Source organism: Falco peregrinus, chromosome 3, assembly GCF_023634155.1.
Source record: "Falco peregrinus isolate bFalPer1 chromosome 3, bFalPer1.pri, whole genome shotgun sequence".
In the NCBI taxonomy this organism is placed as follows: Eukaryota; Metazoa; Chordata; class Aves; order Falconiformes; family Falconidae; genus Falco; species Falco peregrinus.
In genome coordinates this window covers 47839973-47861713 of record NC_073723.1, presented here as the reverse complement: position 1 = coordinate 47861713, position 21741 = coordinate 47839973, and the positions used below count along the sequence as shown (strand labels likewise).

General features: G+C 43.3%; 1 protein-coding gene across 3 annotated transcripts; it reads right to left on the bottom strand.

Moving 5' to 3' along the window:
* Positions 1-11661: 11661 nt before the first annotated feature.
* On the bottom strand, positions 11662-16389 carry PENK (proenkephalin). Of its 3 annotated transcripts, none has more exons than XM_055801033.1 (3): positions 16122-16389; positions 15462-15603; positions 11662-12639 (listed from the first exon to the last, which is right to left on the bottom strand). In XM_055801033.1, exons 2-3 carry the CDS (start codon positions 15597-15599, stop codon positions 11974-11976), a joined length of 804 nt encoding a protein of 267 aa, XP_055657008.1. In that variant the 5' UTR covers positions 15600-15603; positions 16122-16389; the 3' UTR covers positions 11662-11973. The 3 variants fall into 3 exon arrangements, with proteins under 3 accessions (XP_055657008.1, XP_055657007.1, XP_055657009.1); XM_055801032.1 differs by having other exon boundaries at positions 16118-16387; XM_055801034.1 differs by lacking the exon at positions 16122-16389 and adding an exon at positions 15741-16100.
* Between the last annotated feature and the right edge of the window lie 5352 nt (positions 16390-21741).

The following is a 21741-nucleotide window of genomic DNA, read 5'->3' as shown; positions in this document are numbered from 1 at the left end:
AGAGCGCTAATTACTGGCGGTACTTTGCATTTTGAGTAAGTGATGCCAAAGGCCTTGTCGGGTTTGTTGGCAGGCCATAGGAGGGAAGAACTTTGAATAAAGTCACGGTGCGCTCTGGTCCGCACATCTGTGTTGTAAACACGATTTTGTAGTTTAAAATTTAAATTTTAAATTAAAAGTTTAAAAACAGATTACATTTTTGGGGGGAATGATGGGGCATTTTTCATTTCAGCTGAAATAAAAAGGTAATTCACATAATTTGATGCAATTTGCCCTGAGAAATACGGTGGAAAATTCTGTGCTGTCAGTGATGTGCTTCTGTGCACACTTACCTGTTGCATGTTCTGTTCAGGTGCCGGCAAAAGGTGAAACACATCCATCGAGGCTGAAGGCACGTCTCAAAGCCTCAATGAACTGTGGTGCCAAACGAGGTGCCAACCAACGTAAGATAGGTGGGCAAGGTAATTCCAAGGATCTTATGCCGTAGTCAGAAATTACAATGGCAAAAGCAGCAGGTTACAGAAGGGGGACGGCGAAATGATTCGGTGGTGAATTCTTGGTTATGAAACGGAGCGGAGCTGTTGTTTGTTAGCACGTTTCAAGGCAAACTACACCGGTAGGGGGCGGTGTTGCAAGCAGAACTTTGCAAGCGGTAGCAGGAGGAACCTGTTCGCAAAGCACACGGTTATGCAGGTGTGTGAATGCATACATACCTCCCCTGCCCTGCCGCCGACCCGGCCTGAGGGGCAGCTAGCGATCGTTCTGTAAGTAGCCAAGATGACAATGATGATTAGTTACTTAGATACCTAAACGGGAGGCTTCAGTGTGGTAGTGGAGGGTTGCAGCGCATTGCCAGCGTTGAGTAGAGAGTGGATGTGGTAAGTGACAAGGGACTCGGGTGACACGGTGTATTTAGGATAGGCTGCATTCTGCTCACCACCAGCTAGATTTGATGGATCCTTTAGAGACTTGTTTAGCATTTGGAAATCGTGTATGTGTGGCTTTTCGTCCCAATTTTGTCCCAGTGTTTCAAAATGTTGAATTTTGCTGTCAAAGAGAAACTTACTCTTCTGGCTGCTGTACACACAGCAACTAGTATCTAGCCCCACACGTACCTTGGTCTGCACTGAACTTCAAATGGCTTGTACCAAAAGTTCCATTTCATAAGCGATAGTAAAAATACAGGAAAGAAATTGTCTCCGATGTTTGACTGCACTGAAAAAAGTCAATAATGCTACAAAAGCTATTAAATATATGAGACAGGACAAACGCACAAATAGATCAATTAAAAAGTTAAAGGTATGCCACTAACAAGATACAAGATCACGAACAGAAATAACCACATTTGGGAAAATTACTTTGTGCGTATGGGGGGGAACTGGAGAAAACTGGGACCTAATACAAGCTCCATCATAACTTCTGGGATCTGTTGACAGGCTGAACTTGTCTTCTCCTTCATAGGGGTGCTTATTGTGTAAGAACTTTATGTTTATCTCATACTAGCTGTTATTAAGTGAGCTGTTTTGCAGTCAGTGTATTATCACTGGCAATCCTCGAGTCACAAACTTGTATTTTGTATAATAAAAATCTTCAGCTGAAGTTCACTTTGTATAAGTCTCTGGAAATTTGCATAGTTGTTATAAGGCATTTGACTCAGTGATGCTGTCAGCGGGGGTCCCTGAATAGGTCAGTCGAGTCACCCTCCGATACAGTGGGCTGTCAAAACGCAGGTAGCGGACAGGCTGGTTGGGCACAAGGGCCTCGTCTTCTGACAGGCTGATCAAATATAACAGGGTTGAGGAACCCCCCCTTCTAAATAACACAGAATAACTTCTTGACATAACAGAAGTAAGAATATCTAGAAATAACAGTACACCAGTATCTTTATGCACCTTTGTATACTTTGTGTATATTCCATGTTACAAGAAGTTATAGCAGGCATATCAAATTAAGCCTGTTAAGTCTATCAAGCAAGTCTATTACCATAAATCACTGTCTTGCCTTTTCTGACTGCATAAGGATTGGTCAAAGACACATGCTAAAATCGACCCATGTAGTGAGGGATTTGGCTGAGGCTTTTTCATGGTGTACATCCTCTGGCACGCTTGCAGCTGTCAAGGTGATAAAGATGGCATGGTATTTCAGTAAGTGTATATGTTTGTTATGATACACAGAATTGTCAAAACTGCTATAGGCATGCGTAGTAAATGCAAGCGTAACTCATTTTATCAGCCTCTTGACTGGTAGTAAAGATTAGAGAATTACCTCCTGTTCTCAAGCCAGCTGGAACTTTTGAATATTTTTTGTGGATTACACATTGACAAACATCTTCTTGTTACTGAGGATGGGACGAAGCTTACTTGCAAGATGCTGAGGCAAATAATATTGAAATGCATCTTGATGTCTGAGCTGTAATGTATACTTTAAATATACATTGTTAATTACTAGTGATTATTAAATTCCACAGCTTTTAATGAATAATTATTAAGCATGTACCAACATATTAATAAGGCATTAATGTATTATCAGTATGTAAAACGTAAAACTCTACTGCAAAAAAGAAAAAAAATTGTTTACTGGAACAAGATTACTTTATTAAAAGTGTTTGACCAATAATTATTTTACTAGGCAGTTCAATAGCTTGTGTTTGTCTTTTTAAATCTTAATATAAGCCATTCATGTGCTGCAAAGAGATGTGCCAAACAAATGCTTTGATAAATACAGACAAATTGTGATATTTTAATATTTTCTGACAAAACTAATTTCTGCAGACTCTAGTAGTGCTTTAGATCTTTGCTGAATTTGTCAAAGAATTTTATTTCAGACATTTAAAAGTAGTCTGATATTGTGTCAGTGCCAACAATGAATGTAGTTCTGCAGATCATGCTGTAAAGTAATTTGTATTCATACATTTGGAGAAACAAAACCAAACAAAAAATCCAGATATGCCTAATTCCTCAGAAGTGAACTGTTTAGCACTGGTAAGGACTGGTGAGCAAAAGCAGCTCTCTGGAGGTCACTATTATTTACTGATGTTAGTGGACTGATATTATTAAAAGAAAATGTCCGGTTTTATACGGATCTAGACAAGAAGTTTATAACATCTGTCTGCGATACTGAATTTAGTCATGTGATTGATTTTTAAGAGTAATCCAGTATGGAACACACAATGAAATGGGGGAATCCCTTATTATATAGGATATATGACAACCTTAACTCTCCAGCCCTTCTTTAATAACTTTAACTTTCAGAAGGGCAGGGAATTGTCTTCCAGCTCTCTCTGTTAACACATTCTTTTGATCCATAGGGGTCAAATGTGTCAGTCTGAAATCTCACCAGATAGCTAAGACTTAAGTTAAATGAAATCAAAGTAGTGGTTTTATTAGTTCATCAGAAGGAAATGAAACCCTTAGCACAAAATTAAAGTATCCCTTGGATCTATGCATATTCTTTCTAACAGCTTTGCCCAAAACTCAGGACTAGAACAGAGCACCCAGGAAAGAATACACCTGGCAGTGAGCCTCTCATTTGGCCTCAGGATGAAGTCTATCAGGGGTACAAAGGCAGTGGCTGTAACTCCCTACAAATGACGAAGAAAAGAAGTTCCAGCTCAAAACACATGGATCTTGTATCCTTAATCAAAGCATGAGTTGCTTTCTTTCCCAGGAATAGTAGGGAACTGAGACGACCTCCTTTTCTGTGTTTTTTCCTTTTCTTCTCGTTGGTTCAATATACTTCATCACACAGTGAGCCAAATTAATTTTATTTCCAGTCCCAATGTTGAAGTGAAAATCGTGAGTTGCTGTATCAGATGGCTGTTGCAGTACTGCTGGGGCACGATCCAGGAGGTAACTAACTATAGGCTACTGCAGCTACAGGAGGGTTTGTATTTCTCATAAGCATTTAAGAAAGACTTTTAGTACTGTAAAAAAAATATCCTTAGCTATTGATTTTAAGCAATCCTATAGTTGAGCCAACAGAGGCATTGCAACTTAGATCTCTATAGTTATGTAGGGATGCCTCGGCAGGCTTGTGCACGCCACGGCCGTCTTTGAAGCTGTTGCTCATCTGTGTCCGCATCTAACCCTGCAAGTGCTTCATGTTCTGCCCATCGGTAATTACAGCGTGAGTCAAAGGGCAGCACCACCCTATGACTATGAAGGTGCTTAGACTACATGCCTACTCAGCACCGGTTTGTACTGCCTGCGATGTTGTGGTATCCAGATGTGGTATCTGTGATGGTACAGTCATATCTGGGGTAAGTTTCACAGAGCATCACCCCAAGGAAAACACAAGGCTGTTTTGTTGTGCTGTTCCTGAGGAAGAGGGCACAAAGCACGGAGCTTGGCATTATTGTACCTAAAGACACTTAAGGATTTAAGATGAAGAACCTCAAATCCCTAGAAATGTGTGTCATTTGGGAAAAGCTGCTGTTGACTGTGCTTTTTAGAAGTAAAAAGCCAGACATCTTGGAATCAGGTTTAGGCAAATAAGCACAGGACAAAGTTATAAAGTTTTCGGTTGTATGTAGGCAGGTCAAAAAGAAAACTGGCTTTGCTTCCCAGGGTGAAATGTCCATGTTCCCCAGAAGAAGCTTGGAAGGACATACATGTCTTTCCTTACATAGTCTATTCTTTCTGTCAAATGGTATTCCCTGTTTCCCAATTAATTGAAAAGACTACAGTTATTTATGGCTATGGAGCTATATATTCTTTTCTCTCTTTAACCTTTTTCAGCTTGAATGATAAACAATTGGTCTACTTCACTAGGGTAGGTTGGTTGTTTGCGTATGGGTATAATGGCACTTGAATGTACTCTTAAATAATATGCCCTTCTTGTATGCTGAAAAAAAAAAGTTCTTATGAAAAAGTTCTTGAGTTCTTATGTTAGTGACAGTAGTGGTGAGACTACAGAAGCAGGTTGTCTGGTCTCTTTGAGCCTGACTAAACATCACCCAGTGTCACTGTGCACTGTAGAGCCTAATAGTGATGGGTAAGGGGAAGGAAACTTGGTATTTCTGCTCAGGAGGGATCTGTTTTCTGAGATCACTTTATGAGATCAGAAAGTCTGGGCTGGATTCAGGGACTCTGAACCTCAACGGTAGTGAGAGAGTACAGAGCTGGTGGCAAAGGGGATGTGCTGGTGGATGTCTGGGCACTTAGGCAGACAAACTGCTATGTTTTGTAGTAGGTGGAGTTTTCTCAAAGCATGACTCAATGCATCTAACGAACCTGAATAATCAAATAGTCTGAAAAGCACCAATCAGAGAATAATGATGCCAGGAAGAAGTGCAACCAGGACACCAGAACAGCTGGAGTGTACTCACAGGGCCAGCGAACCACAGCAGATAGCAAAGATGTGCAGGAATTGGAAGGGCAGGTGTCTTCAGTAATGAGGGATATTATTCAGAAAATTATTTCCTCTAAGCATTTCTCTTTACCTACTACTATGCCTATTTATTTTGCCTCAGGTTAAGTTAGTGTTTCAATTCCTCTTTCCATTAAAATACTGAGAAAACTGAATGATGATAGCATTCACATTTACAAGAAGGTAGAGTAGGTACCCTGGCATCTTCTTTGGCCAGATATCACCAGTGACTTTAGCCTTTTGAGGGCCCACAAGGATTGGTGCTGGGACAGTGAGCGCTGGTATGTTTAAAAGGCATTTGCAGGCACTGCATGTTGTGAATGGGCATGATGCTGTGAACAGATTAATTTTATGCAGTGATGGTGAATCTCCTTGAGTCTAAAGGATCTCTGAAGAATTCAGAGGGAGAAGCTATTACTTCTGAGCCTCTGGATCTAGCTTGAGAACCTCATTTAACTAATGTTTGTCTCAGGGAAACTCAGTATGATGGGTACCTGGGAGCGAAACACCTCCCATATCTCGACTCTGCTGGTCTGCAGCTTGGTAAGCAACGTTTAAGCATGCATGGGTTCCCACGGAAGTTCTTTGCTTTGACTGGTTTCCACTGCTTCTGTTCAGATGGAAGCTGACAGCTTTTTTTCTGGCTGATGGGCAAAGAATGAGTTAATCACTTTCCAAGAACGACTTTGTCACATTATCTGTGTCATTAGCTGTCATAGCGTGACAGCTATGCCATATTAACAAAAAATAAAATAAAAAAGATATTCTTCCACATAATATTTTTCTAGACAGAGGAATGTGGTGCAGTTGACATTTCAGCTTCATTTCTCACCTTATCAGCTAGATATTTTCAGAGATGAAGATAGAAATGTAGAGAAATGTGAAAGTCCAACAGTAAAACTCATTTATATTACAGGTCATGATTGAAAAATGCTGATGTATATGTTCCAGCAAAGCCTCATGTGGCTTATCTACCTTGACTGTTTTTATGAGAGAAATTCACCTATTATTTATACTGCTTTACACCATTGTCTTCTGCTCATGAAAGAAAGAAAAAGCATTACCTGAATAAGTGTTTTAGAGTATTTTCCAGAGGCATTAAGTCTAAGAGTTAAGATGCAGATTCTCATAGGAGTGTAGGAACAGTCTTCATAACTGTGTCCTGTAATTTTACATGGATTGGAATTGAGATGAGCTCTGATCAGAGGTCTGCACACAGATCTCACTGCACTTGAAGTACAAGTCAATGCATACATCTACATTCTAGTAGGAAAATACAGTTGATAGGATCTTTTGCAAACAGTCACTGTTGGGCTGGAGAAGACTGTGATGAGAAGGGGGGTAATGGCAGAAAGGCAAAGGGGATGTTTGCCCCTGCATACCTACAGGCATGGATAGCTATAGAAAGGTGCAGCGCCCGTAATCTGTGTGCAGATATGCCAGCTTTCTCCTTGAGGAAGCAGCACAGTGCTTTTAACAAATCATTTAGCAAAGTGATGTGCTTTTGTGATGACTGCTTAACCTTGAGAGATTTCATTCCATGGTTTCAGCAAGGATTACAGTAAATGCTCAATTTAGGTAAAGTCACAATCTAATTAAACAAATTCAGTCTAAATCCCTGCTGGGCCAGTAAAGATTTGTCTGTCAAATACCTCTAAGCATTTTCATTTTCTATAGCAACAGTTAATTGGATATGCAACTGTTAGTTTAAATGCTTTAGATGAGGCTGATGGGATTAGTAATTGAATGCTCAGATTAATGATTTACAGCTGGCTTTTCTACCCTATTTGTTGGTTGCAGCTATGTTTATGATAACTCCTTACCATTGCCAGGTGGGTGGAGTACTCATCTGTAACTGCAATATAGTTATGATATTATGAAAAACAGTTATGAAACAGATTTGATGTAATCAGTGCATTTCTGTTGGTAAGTATAACTGTTTTTAACACCGTGGGCAGCAAAGTACCAAAATATTAAAAGCAGAAAATCTAAAAATAGCCACCTAACCTCCACAGTTAGGACTTGGAACTGGAGGTTTCCATCACTTCTCCAGTACAATTGTATACAATTGTCTTTTATGGTTTGAGTCAGAAAGCAAGTCTCAATATTGTCGATGGTGAAATAACATCCAAGGCTGTGACCAGAGGCTTACAAAGGGACTTCTATGAAAGGTGGTGGGACTGCACAAGAAATGGGAGAGATGAAGCCTGTGTGGCTGCTCTTGGAGGAAGAGACCAGACTTCAAAGCTTAGTCAGGTAGAAGGATCTCTTTGGTGATGCTTGAATCACCCATCCTGGTGGGAACTGAAGAGAAGCATGAAAATTTTAAGACTCTGACAGGGAAGTGGTTACACTGTTCTCTGTGCGACTTTGTAAATCCCACCTCAGTGCTTTAAAAGGCCAGGAATGTGGTATGCACCTTGGGGTTGTCCCAGAATGTCACCCTAAATAAATTGGGTTTCCAGGCCAGCTAACCCAAGCCAGAAACTTCTTCATTGTCAAGCAACCTAGGGTCAGGGTACTTAACCATTCATTTGCCTTTTAAGTTGCAAATTCTGGGATGGTCCTGTTGGCATGAGAAGGAATCTTGCTGTCCATGTCCAGCTGAGTGCAGTAGTGCTAGAGGAAGAAGGCTGTAAAGGAAACTTTCTGTGGCACTTAGATATATACAGGAATGGTAGAGTTGTGCTATGAATTTGTTATTTTGCCTTGCCAAAACCATCCTTAATGACAGAGAGGCCTTTATACACCGTACATTGAAAATTTTGTTTCTTGTTAATTAAGTTCCCTTCAGAATTAAAATGAACCAGTGCATATTTAGAGTCTATGTTGAACACAGTTTAATAATACTTATGTCAGTATATTAAATTAGAACATGTTTCTGTTCTTGTAAAGATTCTATCTTGGGAAACATTATCTGAAACAGCTAACAACATTGATGTTATAATTACTTGTATTAATAATATGGTTATAAATGATTATAAAGTAAATCATTATAATTATTTAAAAATAATCACAAAATAATTATTGTAATAATAATGTTGTAGTTATTTATATTTATTGTATACCATACTACATAGTAGTTATTTATACTTATTATATCATACTACATATTCATTTACCAGGAAAAATCCCCAGGAAATTCAAAGTTATGCTCTGCATATTTCAGCTCATAGCATATGCCAAGTTCAGCTGAGATGTGGGAATGGTTCTATGACCTTTCCTCATTATCCCAAGATTTAAGATTAGGTTTTCAGACAAAGCTCCAGCTGCATGTGGTTTGGTATTCAGAAATCATTGTATTCATCAGCTTCTCTCCGTGATCTGCTCCTGTAGGTGAACTCCATTTGGTTCAGGAAATCCTTTTTTTTCTTTTTTTTTCTTTTTTTCCTTCCTTCCTCTAATTAGTTCCTATTAAAAAGCCTAACTCATCCTTGCCTAACCTCAACGAGACTGCCTTTTTCTTCTTTTTGTTCCTAATGCAGAGGCATTAATCTCTTTGGCTGGTCTGGACCTTTCCAGCATTCATTGTTCATGTTCAATTTTTGTTATACTTGCTCAGTGTTCACAGTAATGATACTATATTTGATTGTACTCTGGAATATGGATTGCTGTGTAAAAATGTCAAGCCAGTGATAAAAGCCAGGGAAAAGAAATGTAGAATTTCATTTTTGGTCTCAGGATGACATTTCTTCCTTCATAATACTATTGCAATTAATTTTCTTTCTAGACATCAGACTTTCCTCCTTTCTGCTTCTGTTCATATAAAGCAATACAGCTGTTTCAATAACCTTCTGATGAAGTGACAGTTCTAGGAGGAAGATTAGGGGACCCTAAAAACCAAGTCAGCACATAGGCCAACAGTGAGAGGCCCTTTTTCATCTCCCAGCCCAACAGACCCTATCTTCAACCTGAGTTTTGATTTGTGATTTAGTAAAGTGGACTCCAGGAAGCTTTGCTTGATTCATTGGCACAGTTTGAGCTGATTTCATCTGAAATGTTAATTACTGAGAATGTTAGAACATTTTAGTGTTAGAGAGCCCCTGAGTGATGGCATGACTGAAAGTCATAAGAAATTCCACAACAGAAGAAATTATATCTTATTAATTTCACATCTTTTAAATTATAATTATTAAAGCAAGAAAGCATCTGACTGGAGAGGTTCTCAGTTAGAATGGAAGGAATGAGGACTATTCAGCTTTGCTATTTCATTCAGAGAGTGAAAGTCACATCCCCTTACATGCACATTTCCACCTGCCTGTTCAATGTTGGAAGAAACTTAACTCCTCCACTTTGCTTGCCCTCACGTCTGTTTTGGTGTGCATGCATATATCCCAGTTAGTTGCTTGTATCAAGAACTCTTTTTACTGTGTAAATTTATATAAATAGGGAGGTTTAGTAGATCAAAGCACTTCATTCTGCAAGATACATACTAGGTTGCTAGAGTTTGGGGAGTTTTCTTCGTCATTAAATCACCAGTTTTTTGTTTACTGGGAAGGATGGGTGACAACAACTGGTAAACCATCATCAAGTACAACAATGCTCGTTTTTAGTTAGAAGGCTGGCAAGACCCTCTCTGACTAAATTGGAGGAAAGTAAGTTTTAGGGAAAAGAATAGAAGTTGAAGTGAAGAATTAAGGATGCAACTGCATTATCATTTTAGTTCTTTCTGACGTGCATGTTTGAAGTATGCTGCATCCCATGCATGGGTTTGTGCTGCAGAGCAGGCTTAGTGTGCGCAGCCTGGGGTCCTTGTGGCAGAAACCACTCCAGTGATGTGTTCCAGGAGCCCGACCGATGTCCTCCAGCCACTATGACCTCCAGGTACTAGTGGGCAGGTGCTATGGGGGAAAAAGAACGGGAGGAAGACTTCTCTTATGGCTAATGGCATCTTGAAGAACTCTCTGGGAAAGTGACAGGGAACACAACTGAATTCTGAAAAGGCCATGGAACTTCTACAAGCATCTGTATTTTCTGCCTTTTATTTGGTATTAGCAATTCTGTACAGCAGGAAGAGGAAAACAAGTGCCCTGCTTTTTACTGAAGGAAAAGGACTGCTCTGCGGTTTATCAACTCTTCAGCAGGATTTTGGCCACTTCAGACCACCTCCATCATCCTGTAAGTGCCAAGCCAAAAATCATCACTACTAATTGTATGTGATGAAGCTTTTAAGTGCATATGTAAACACAGCTTAATTTTCAAAAGTCCTGACTACCTAGAAGATCCCATTGATTTGACAGTAAAGAAAAGTCAGACCCTTAATTTGCCTTTTGTGTCAACTTGTAGTACTGTGCACACCTGAAATACAGATACTGAATGCAGAGCCACAGATGGTTTCAGACATCTAGCTCCCATTATCTATTTCAGCATTAATCAGGTATCTAAACAGCTTTGAGGATTTTGACTGTAGAAACTTTAAATTATTGTCAGTGCCGGTGGTCAAAGCGATTGTTATGTTAATTTAAGTGGGAAGTAACCAGTAACTAGTAGCAGTAGGTGGGGAGAAGTGCTCACAGACTAGGCATCTAGGGGGACGGTCCGAATTGTGGAAGGAAGCACACACTGGGATAGGAGCTGGCCTTGGATCCAAGTGCAACTTAGGTAAATGCCAAAGGATCTACCAGTGTTAGTGTTGTGCTGTTTGTTCTCAGATTTACTTATACTGCCTTTGCTTGAAACCAAAGACTGACCAGCAGTTTGCCATATTTCAGTAGTTCCAAAGTGCTTTATACCAGCTGAGGAATCAAACACAAAACTGTTCCATGCAAAACTGCCAGGTGCTCTGTAAAATTAGGATTTTGGTTTTTCATGCAGTTTTGGGTCATGTTTATTTTGCAGAAACTAACTTACCAGGTTCTGAGTTAATGTTTATAGCTTTAAGGCCAACTGTACAATCCTACATTGGGTGGGTATAAAAGGTGTAACCAATCAAACATGGTATTGTGTTGTCCACTGGAGAAATGTTTTTAGTGCTTTAAGTCAAATACACTAATGACTTTTTTTTTCATGTGAACACTATGAATTATAAGTTTAGGCTTTAAATATTTATTCTGTTAACTGGGTAAAATGACAGCAATTAGAGCAAATACAGTTATATTCACTTTAGAGCACATTATTCCAGTATTCTAAGAAACTGAGAAAGCTAAAGACAAAAATGTGTTTCAGCTGTTGTGTGTGCCGTACAAATTCTTCCATTACAGAAAAGAGGTTGACATTGCTCTGATTGCTTAAAGAAAAATTGAGGTGATGCTCGACTAAATGACTGAGAGAAAATAAATAACATTTCAGAATTTATGCAGTTAGGATGAAGAATTTATTGTATATACAGTTAAGCAACTCTACTGTAGATGTACTTCCTTTTAAAGAAAATTAATACAGTAATCAAAATAGTTCTAGCATGGAAACTACAATACAGTCTGAAACTTGACTAAACCAGAAATCAGTTATTTGACTTGAAAGAACACAGAACCTGAAACAAGAAATCGCAGGTTGCATCATTAACCAAGGACAGTAAAAAACTGTACAGTACAAGCAACACGTTACAATAAGTTATGACCAATAAGGCAGTCTTTCTCATTTAGGACAAAAGGGATAAAGGGAAAGGTATTAAAATCTCATAAATCCACCATATCTCTTTTCCATCTCTGGGACCTCTTTGGAATAAGTTTCCCCATCTTCTTCTGAAGGGAGAATGGAGTCGGCGAAGCGCTTAAGAAACCCACCGTACCGTTTCTGGTAATCCAGCCACCATTCTGGCCTGCCCACTCTTCTCATGAAACCACCGTATCTCTTTTGCAGCTCTTTGGCTTCATCTTCCAATTCGGGGCTGCGCCTTATGCTTCTCATGAAGCCTCCATATCTTTTGCTGATGTCCCCGTCATTCTCGTTTATCTCTCGGTAATGCCCTGCTTCGGGGTTATCTCCTGTTCCCAGAAGCTCCTTCAGCAGATCAGAGGAATTCGCAAGGGCATCATCATCCGAGTCTTTCTTCATAAACCCTCCATACCTCTTAGCCAGGATTTCTCCTCCATTAGCTTCATCCTCTGGTTCTACCCGATAGAGCTCATCCATTTTCTTCATGAACCCCCCGTATCTTTTCATGAAGCCTCCGTACTTCTTCGCAAGCAAATGGTTCTCATCCAGCTCTTTTTTGTCTCCTGGGGCAATGTTGCCATCCTCAGAATGATCCAGCTTTGCCAGTTGCAGGAGCTCCTTGCAGGTCTCCCAGGCTTTGGCAGAAGGCAGCTTTCCTTCACATTCTAGTGTACATGCCTGAAAAATGGATGTGGTTTACTGAGAACTGTTTGACAGTAACAAAAACATCGCACTGCCACCTTGTCTTACCTTTACTCGTCTTTAAAAGACCATGAGCATGCCTCTCCTTGTGAGTGGCTTGGAAGGACTGCTCTTTGTCAACAGCTGACTTGCTACCTATCTGTTCTAAAGTTCTTCATATCCCTGTCTGAAGGATGTGATGGTCTCCACTCTAAGAGACAGAACACCGGATCGTGGGTCCTGTATGTCAAAGCTGCCCCTATGTTTCTATTTCAAAGGAAGCTACATGTACAGTTCCTACACCTCCCTTATGTTTGGGTGAATTGTTACGATTTCTTATTTTTGTAATTTACTACTGGGAAGCTAAAAACCAGTTGTGGTTTGCTGCATAATTAAGTGTAGAAGTGTATTCAGTCTCTGAAATTAAAACTAACATTCAGAAATTTTAGGAAAGCAGTTACATGGCAGTCTCATTGCAAAGAAGCCAGCTGTACCATACTGCTCAGTATCTTCAACACACCGCATAGCTTTAAAGACTATTTCTGTCTGTTATCATTAGTTTCCTTTCATGGAACAGATCTTTCAAATGTGTACCAATGCAAATGTAGAAATACAGGCTCTCCCAGGCAGGATCAAAGTTCTGGGTTTGCTAGTTAGACGTGCAAAGGACCGACCATCAGAAAAAGGGAAAAAGTCCTAAGCTGTATTGCTTCTGACTGAAAGGAAAAATTTCATACACACAACTCATTAACCTGTCATGTAAAGATAATAACATACATATTGGTCAGGGGGATTTACTTCTTGTGAAGCCACACTCTTCAGTTGCAAAAAAGGTAAATCTGGTGGTTTTCCTTCTTGTTCATGGTTTTCATACCCCAATAATTAAAGAAGAAATCATCAATATTTTCAGTAAGAGAAACACTTATTCTGCCTATGGATGATGTTTTCTAAGGATCTCAATATGCTTTAGAAGTATGAAATTAAACCCCAGCACAGTTCTTTCCAATAGCTAACTGACCAGCTCTCTACCTCTGGCCTCACCCCAAATGAGTCCCATTTTAGTCTGATAAAAAAATCATATATAAATTTATTGATCACAAGAAAATTAAAGGTATTTATGTATTTTGTGACACAGTAATTTAGCTGGCATTACATGCTTATTGCTATATATTATAGTCATGCTATAGAGAGAATGGAATCTTAGCTTCAGTCTGACTTTGAGCTTGCTCTAAATCAAAGCAAGAATAGGTCTTTCCCCTTCTCAATTAGTTTTAATAACCCCTTATTGTCAAATGAACATATTCCATCTCATCGATGTGGATGACCAAGTACAATGTGATAATTCTTGTCTTACAGATACGATGTGATGAGTTCTGTTATGTTACTAGACGCTAGTATCTAGAAACATTTGTTTCTAATAATTGTTTGCACATGTATAGTAAACATACATGTATAGTAAACATACAGGTATGGCAGGGTTGCTTCTTTTCCTGTTCAGCTAGTAAGTGTTATTGCTGAATGGAACTTTGGTTCTTTTTTGAATAATTACTGAAAGTGTACAAGAGAGAGTATCAACGTAGACATCCACAACATATACTCCAAAAAGCTCATATCCGTCACTCCAAAGGAGCAAACTACCACGTTTTTCCCTAGCTGACGTTACAGCTAAAGTTTGATTGAAAGCTAATGTAAGCAAAAATATATAGGGAACCTTTTTGCCAGCCATCCTAAGAATATTGCCCTTATAAACCTGGTTAAGAACAAGTTCTTGTGCTTTTGGAGTAAGCAGTACTCCGTGATTCCTAATTCTGCATAAGAATGAGGTCCAGTCTTTCCTTTTGTATGCTCCCAAATAATCCATCATAGGAATAAAACTTTTCAAATCACTTAAATGTGCCGAGAGCATGATGCCTCAATACACATCGCTTTGAGGTTGGGAACCCCAGGTGCCACTGGCAAAGGACTTGGCAGCCTGAGTTCCCACCTTCTTCAGGGAGGGCTGAGAGACCCTAGACTTTCACTAACCCTAATACTTAAATTTCAGGTTGAGTTGCCTCTGTGACTATACTTTTATATAATTTCAATATCATTAACATTACAGATATGCCCCCAACCCCCCGCTTCTGCAGTATTCTTAGCATGATTGCTCATAGGAGAAAGTACCAAAGGGATCTGTCACCAGCACACTCCTGCGCAGCACCGCGCAGACAAAAGGAGCAGCGGGTGGTATTGCTACTGGAACCAGGCTCGAACCCCACTTTTTGTGAGATACCAGGGAGGTCCGCCGCTTTTCAGCTCCACAGCCACCCTGCCTGGGGAGCCCTCGTCCTGCCGGGGGTCGGGACCCCCTTCCCGTCTCGCCCAGCTTCCCCCCGCCCTGCCGGGACTAAAGTGCCCGGCAGCGACCTCTCCTCTCCCTGCAGAACTGCCCCCTCCGGCCGACCCCGCCTTCCCTCCCACGTTTTCCCTCGGTTTTCTCCTCGCTCCCCCCGGGGCTGCCCGGCGCGGGGTGCTTACCCCCCGGCCCTGGCTGACGGGCAGCGGGAGGGCCGGCCGCGCCGGGGGGTCTCCTCGGGACGCGCTGGGTTTGTGTCGGAGCCGCGGACCCCCGCCCCCTCCCAGCGCCCCGGGGCCCGCTCCTCCCTCCCCCTTTCAACAACTTGTCTTCCAAGCGACCCCGGCCGCTTCCCCCACTATTTATTTTTGTTATTTCTCTCCTTTGCCCCCTTCTCCCCCTTTCCAAAGTTAAGGCGGGGGGCGGGGGACCCGCCCGAGCGGTCTCCGCGGCGCTGCGGCCGGGCCGCCCCGCGCCCGCTTACCAGGGGGTGGATGCCGGCGCGGGGTCCCAGGCGGTAGGCGCAGGCGGCGCAGTCGCGGCCGCAGTCCGCCCGCGCCCTCGGGAGCAGGCAGGTGCTGAGGGCCAGCAGCGAGCAGCCGAGTCTCAGGAGCAACGCCATGGGGCTGCAAGAAGGACAGGTCAGACAGCAGCCGCCTCCCCCCTCACCCCCGGCACTGCCTCCCCCGCCGCAAGGCAGGGCAAGGCGGCACGAAACTGTTGAAAACCAAGTGCGGGGTCGCAGGCAACTCCGGTAACTCACACGCTTTGCGGAGCCGGGGTGGTTGCGCTTGCGAGGTAAGCGGGCGCTGATGCCAAAGCAGGCGCTTGGCGGCTGCAAGGCAAAGGACCTGCGTCCGGGGCCGGAGCAGACCCGAAGGATGAAGCGGCCCGAAGCGCCCGTCCGGTGAAACGTTCGTCCCCGAGCACTTTATCCCGCCCTTCCCGCGAAGCCCGCGCCTCTGGGGGAGAGACACACCGCGCAGGGGCGCGGACGGGACGGGAGGGGACGGCAGCGCCTCCCGGGCAGGGGCTCCCACCGCAGCGCCCCGAGTAGCCGCCCCGACGGCGGGCCCCAGGCCGGCAGAGCCGCCCCCGGCCCTCCCGCGGTCCCCCCCGCAGGCAGCGCAGTTCACTCACACACAGGCTCCCCTCGGGGCTCCCGGGAGTTGCTCGGGAGTGAGCCGCACCTCGCTGCAGCCTCGGCGTCGGCGCCCCTATTATATATAGCGAGGCCGAGCAGCCCCTGGAGACACGCCGGCGGGGGCGCGGGGGAGGCACCCACAGCCCGCGGCTGCTGACAGCTTCGGCGAGGGCGGCTCCGGGGGCGCCGAGCCGAGCGCCCGCTGCCGGGGCCGGGCGCGCCGCTGCCGAGCGGAGCGGGTGCTGGCGGCGGCGGCGGCGGCACTTTATAATTAGTGAACGCGGGGAGCGGGCGGCCTCCCCCAATCGCCGCCGGGCTCCCGCTGACGCAGCACTTACGACATCCCCCCGGCGCCGCTGCCCGCCGCCGGCTCCGGCGGGGCTCGGGGTGAGGAGGGGGCGCCCGTGCCGTCGGGGGCAGCGGGGCTCCGGCACCGGGCAAGTTACCGGGGAAAGTTTTCACCGTGGGCGGGCGGGCGGGCGGCGTGAGACGCCAGCGTGAGTCGCGGTGTGGGGGACAGGCGCCCCGCTCTCGCGGCGACGGGCGCAGTGCCCCTGCGGAGCGTTGCACGGCGCCGGGGGGCGGCGCTGGGTCTGGGGGCTTGTTTTGGGGTTTTTTTTCCAGCTTTTTTCTCTTGGTGGCCTTCTCTCTCGGGCCACTGGTGCGGAGGGGCCCCGCTGCACGCCCGCTGCCTCCCCCCCGGGCCTGTTTTTGATTTGAAGCTCTTGGAGTTTCACAAGTATGAATAGATTTGCCTTGTTTTCACAATTTTGTGACTAGAAAAACAAGATTGGGAAGGAACCCCGTAAAGACAAAGCCCCAGGCGCTCTGGCCAGGCTCTCGGCCCCATCGCAGGGGCAGGTCGTTGCTCTGTCCGGTGGGACACCCCAGGGCACTGCCGCAGAGCGGTGACACTGACCCCTCACACCACTTTGCTTGTCGAGGACTCTGCCCCTGCTGTGCTAAGTTGTGTTTCTTCTGACTGTCAGAAACCACCTTCTATTTCCAGCCCAAATATTTCTAGCTGGTTTACGTTTATTTGATCTTCCTTCACCCCTGTCCTTCAGTTTAAAGAGCATTTCTTCCTGGTGTGTTTCTGGGGTGGGATTATTCTCCTGAGTCCTCATTCTGCTGAGGTAAACTAGCTGTGCTCTTCAGCTTTCTGTCTTGAGGTAGGCCCTTTCCATGTAAATATTCTGCTCTGCATTTGCTATACTTGGAGTTCATCATTTCTGGGCATGAGTGATGGGAATAATACACAGTATGTTGGTTGAAATTTCATTAGGGCATTAATGCATAATTATCTCCCTGGAGGAGGAAGACACCTCAATTTATAGCTCCTCAGATCTCATTTGCCTTTCCTAATGTTGCAGTACGTCGATGTCATACACTTGTCTGGTAACTGAGATACAGCCAGGTCTTTATCTTTCAGAATGAACACAGAATTCAGTATTATTATTGTATGGAAATTGTGCTCTCTGCCACCTGTTATCCTTTACACCAGCTCTCTGACTCAGATTAAGGATGCTCAAAGGAATGTCTGGATTTTCAGGAATATATCCATTCAAGCCAAAGGCATAGCTCTTGTGTACAGTCAGTGTATGTGAGAAGAGAGTCAGGCTCTCTGTTTGTGCAGTAATATCAGCCAACTTTGTGAGTGAACCCTCAAGAGAAGAGGTAGACATTTTTAAAATCATCCAGGTGGGTGTATTTATGTTAGCATGTGGGGGATCTACATTTGGAGCAATGAGTAAGTTGCTGTGCCACTGCATCAGTAGGAAAGCTATAAAGTTTGTTCTAGGATGGTTAGGGAAGCACTGACTAACTCCAGAGGTGACACATTTGGTGTCTCTTTTGCTGTAAAGATGCACTCTACAAGCAGAGCTTTTTGTGATGGACATCATCAGATTAGTCCTCTGGGTCAATTACTGACTCTCAGCTCTGCCATCATTTATTGGCTTGCACTCTAATAGTTAGCGTGGGACAGAGAGCCCAGCAGCATCCTGATTTTTCCTCCTGCAGCATACATCCCATGTCCCTGGGCTGACTGGCTCCAGCTTTCATTGTTCTGCACACAAACGTCCATGCTCAGCCTGACCACTCAGCTACTCAGTCTGCCGTGTCCTTCAGTACTCTTGTTAAATGTCACTTTCTGTGTTTAATCTGGTCATAATGAAAACCCAGCCAGCATCAGAATCTCACTGTGTACAGAGGTGCAGACAATCCCTGTAGGTGAGATACAGACTATAACAGCAAAAGATGAAGGATGACGTAAGAATAAAGCATATTAAAGGACCAAATAAAAGGCATGTACATCCTGTGTAGAAGAGGAGTCATGGGGAGGTTTATTTCACACTGGATAAGTCTTATGGCTGCTGGTGGGGACCAGGGAAGAGGAAAAGATGGAAAGAGATCAGGTGCAAGGACACCGCAAGAGAGAGAGAGGAGAGAGATCTGTGCACAGCCAGCACTGGGCAGAAATAAATCCAGCTGTGGCTGCTGGAACTGCTACAGATTTCCCCAACTCTTTGGTTCATCTGCTTCTCCATATCCTCTGTCATTTGAGTCTTTGGCTGGTTCCTTTCTATCACTGGTCCTCATCCTGCATCCTTGTGGAGATTGTGTGAGGATCCCCAGGGTCTGGGAGGGTGGGGAGCGGGAAGAATGTGCCAGCCAGGCTCTCGTTTTATCCTTTTCCCACTAGCTGTAGCCGTGCCTACTACACAGGGTCCTCTACTTCCTCCTGAAGGATGCTAACATTCACAGAGAATGGGGAGTAATACAAGAAAGGAGTAATTAAGGAAATATTTCTTGAAGACCTCACTTTTCCCAGTGTCAGCAGATAAAAACTCTTTAATTCCCACTCTGAGTTCAGCTTCGTACAGGGAAAGTATTCTTTGCAGATAGAGGATGAAAACAGGAGAGAATTTGGAAAATTCTGACAAAATACCAAAAAGCAAAAACTACATAAGGAAAATTACTCACTGCAGGAGTGGAGGATAATATTTCCTTAGCCACAGATGACTGTGAAACAAAGAAATAGGGAATCATAAAGAGAACACTTCTGACAGCACTAAAGTTGTTAACTTGTTGCTCCCTACTAACTTCATAATAAGAATGTCCTGGTGTTGATAAAAACTTTGCCATTTATATAATTCAGAATTACCACAGACACCAGCTACCTTTTATCTGTCATCAAAATATACCAGCTGAAGGAAACCTGTTTGTGTTGCAGTAGTGCTTGCAGCCCCAGGGGCCCTCTTGTCCTACAGCTTGTCCAGACTCTCAGACTTGAGCAAGAACAAGGTGAAGCCAAGATGAAATAATCTTCATTCTACTGATGGAGAACACAATTTGAATGACTTTACAAAGTCTTGCAAGCAGTGAGCAGCTGAGTTAGAAACTAAATCTCTCTTGGATTTCTCATCAGTATCTTTACTGTAGGATCAGCTTTTCTTTCCAGACTATGCTCATCGTGCTTATGGAGCTGCTACAAAATCATTAAATGAAGATGGATTTATGGAAATATGAGATAAGCATGCTGTTAACACCCCAAGCAACCCTTCTCGCAACAAAAATCTTTTGTGATAGAACTGAAATGAGGAATAGGGAATGTAAGCCAGCATGTTGATTATTTCCTTCAGCTCAGTGCGAAAGGTCACAGCTTTTCTTAAGACCAAACAGTCCAGTCAGGTTCCATTTAGCTCAGTCTAAATGGGCTTAATTTTTAATAGGAACATATATAATTGATATCAGAGCCAAGAAAGGCATTGAAAATCAACTTTCCTATACCAGACTTATCATCAAAGTAATTTAGAGACATGAGTTATTAATCTATAGATACAAGATATGCATTGCTACTTTTGAAATATCTTTATGAAATTATGTCTAATGTAAGTAAAGACGGACTGTAATACAGAGAGATACTCAAGGTACAGTTGGTATGACATTGCCTGAAATTTACCTTTACAGGATAGAGATGTTCCAGTGCTTCCCATATCTCTGTATATGCCTTAATATACATCTAGGTGTATCATTTAAGATGTGAAGAAATAAGAAAAATAGCAGTGATGCAGGCATTTTTCCTCACAGCTGCTGAAGACAATCTTATGTGAAGAACTGGGATGCTAAACTTTTCATCTCAGACAAAGCTGGATCCTAATAATATTTTTTCCCTTGAACAAATTACAACTTTTTTAGCAGGCAAACCCACGTGCTGATCCAGTGGCAATAGGGAGACGTTTTCACTGAAAGAGCACTGACAGCAACTGTCCCTGTCTCATGGCTGATGCCACGCAGCTTTCTAAGGGGGGAGGAGGCTTCACGCTACTTACCCTGAGTGAAATAAAGAGCATGACGTGCATTCAGTGGGAGCATGCAACAAATACATTTTTTTGGTGTATTTGTTTACCTGCAGTTGTACCAGACAAGATAAGAACGAGGCAGAGAAGTTTATACTGTTCTGTGGAGCTACATGGAGACTGACTTTATTACATGCTTCTCTTTCTCACGGGCACACGAATATGTACAGAGACCTCTGAGATCAGGCCTGAACTAAGTAGAATGTGCTGCAGTGTAAGCAGAACAAACTGCAAAAAATCCGTATTAGTTATAAAAGCATTATGTTGCTCATTTCCACAGAGGCCATGGGAGGGGTATTTCCAATAATACGAGAAGAAAACAGGGTGCTCAGTAGCAAAATACATTGTGATGGAATCCAGACACAGTGATTATTATTTAAGACAATAACTACTCCACATGAGTGGAGTGATTTATCCTCATTTTTTTAATTAAGAAAACTCATCCATGAATTACAAAGGAAGTATTAGATTCCATCTATGGAAAGGATTGCAGCGTCTAATGCATATGTAGAAGGATTAGCTGAAAATTGTAAATGAGAGATTTTGATCACTTCAGTCATATTAAGAAAAACAAACAGGCGGAGTCTAAATAATGTATCTGGAATGCAAGCTGCAACTATTTTCCCATTATTCACATCCATACAGTAAGATTTTGGAGCTTTTTCCCCAGTTCCAGCCTCACATTTTCATTGCTAGTATATTATTGCCCAGTTGGGGAGTGCTGTGTTCACACTTCAGCACAGCGTTCAAAACGCGTTGTTTTTGCAGACTGGAGCTGTAAGGAGAGCCTGACGCATTACATGCGGACAGGGCAAAAGCCGGCTGGATGCCGTGTGCTGGGCTCCTCGGGGGGCACAGCCTGGCGCTGTGGGGCAGGCAGAGGTGACTTGGAACTCCCATATTTTGGGAAGTTTGGAAATGTAATTTAAAATGGTGTTGGTGGTTGCTGTGATTTCCAGCAGCCCAACAGGGAATGTTTTACGGCCAAGTTGTCTCCAGGCCATGGAGGGAGTGGTGAAGGGTCACATGCGCTCCCCCTCTGCTGCTCCTCCGCTGGAGGGATTCTCGAGGTGATCCCCGTAGCAATGAGGGTCATACTACGTATTTTGTTATACCTCTGCTGGAAATTCCCTTGTCCGCACTGGGAATCTGTGTATCTGACAGCCTGCGGTGGCTGTAGCTTGTAGCCCATGTGCAAGCAGCACGAAGCCTCCTGAGCTCTTGCAACACACCTAATGGTGGGCTAAATTCCTCAGTTG

Excerpts from the sequence above, each read along its gene's own strand:
- PENK (XM_055801033.1), bottom strand. The coding sequence starts at position 15,599 with ATGGCGTTGCTCCTGAGACTCGGCTGCTCGCTGCTGGCCCTCAGCACC. Across the intron at positions 12,640-15,461 it reads GCGCCGGCATCCACCCCCTG|GCATGTACACTAGAATGTGA; the intron begins GTAAGCGGGCGC and ends TCCATTTTTCAG.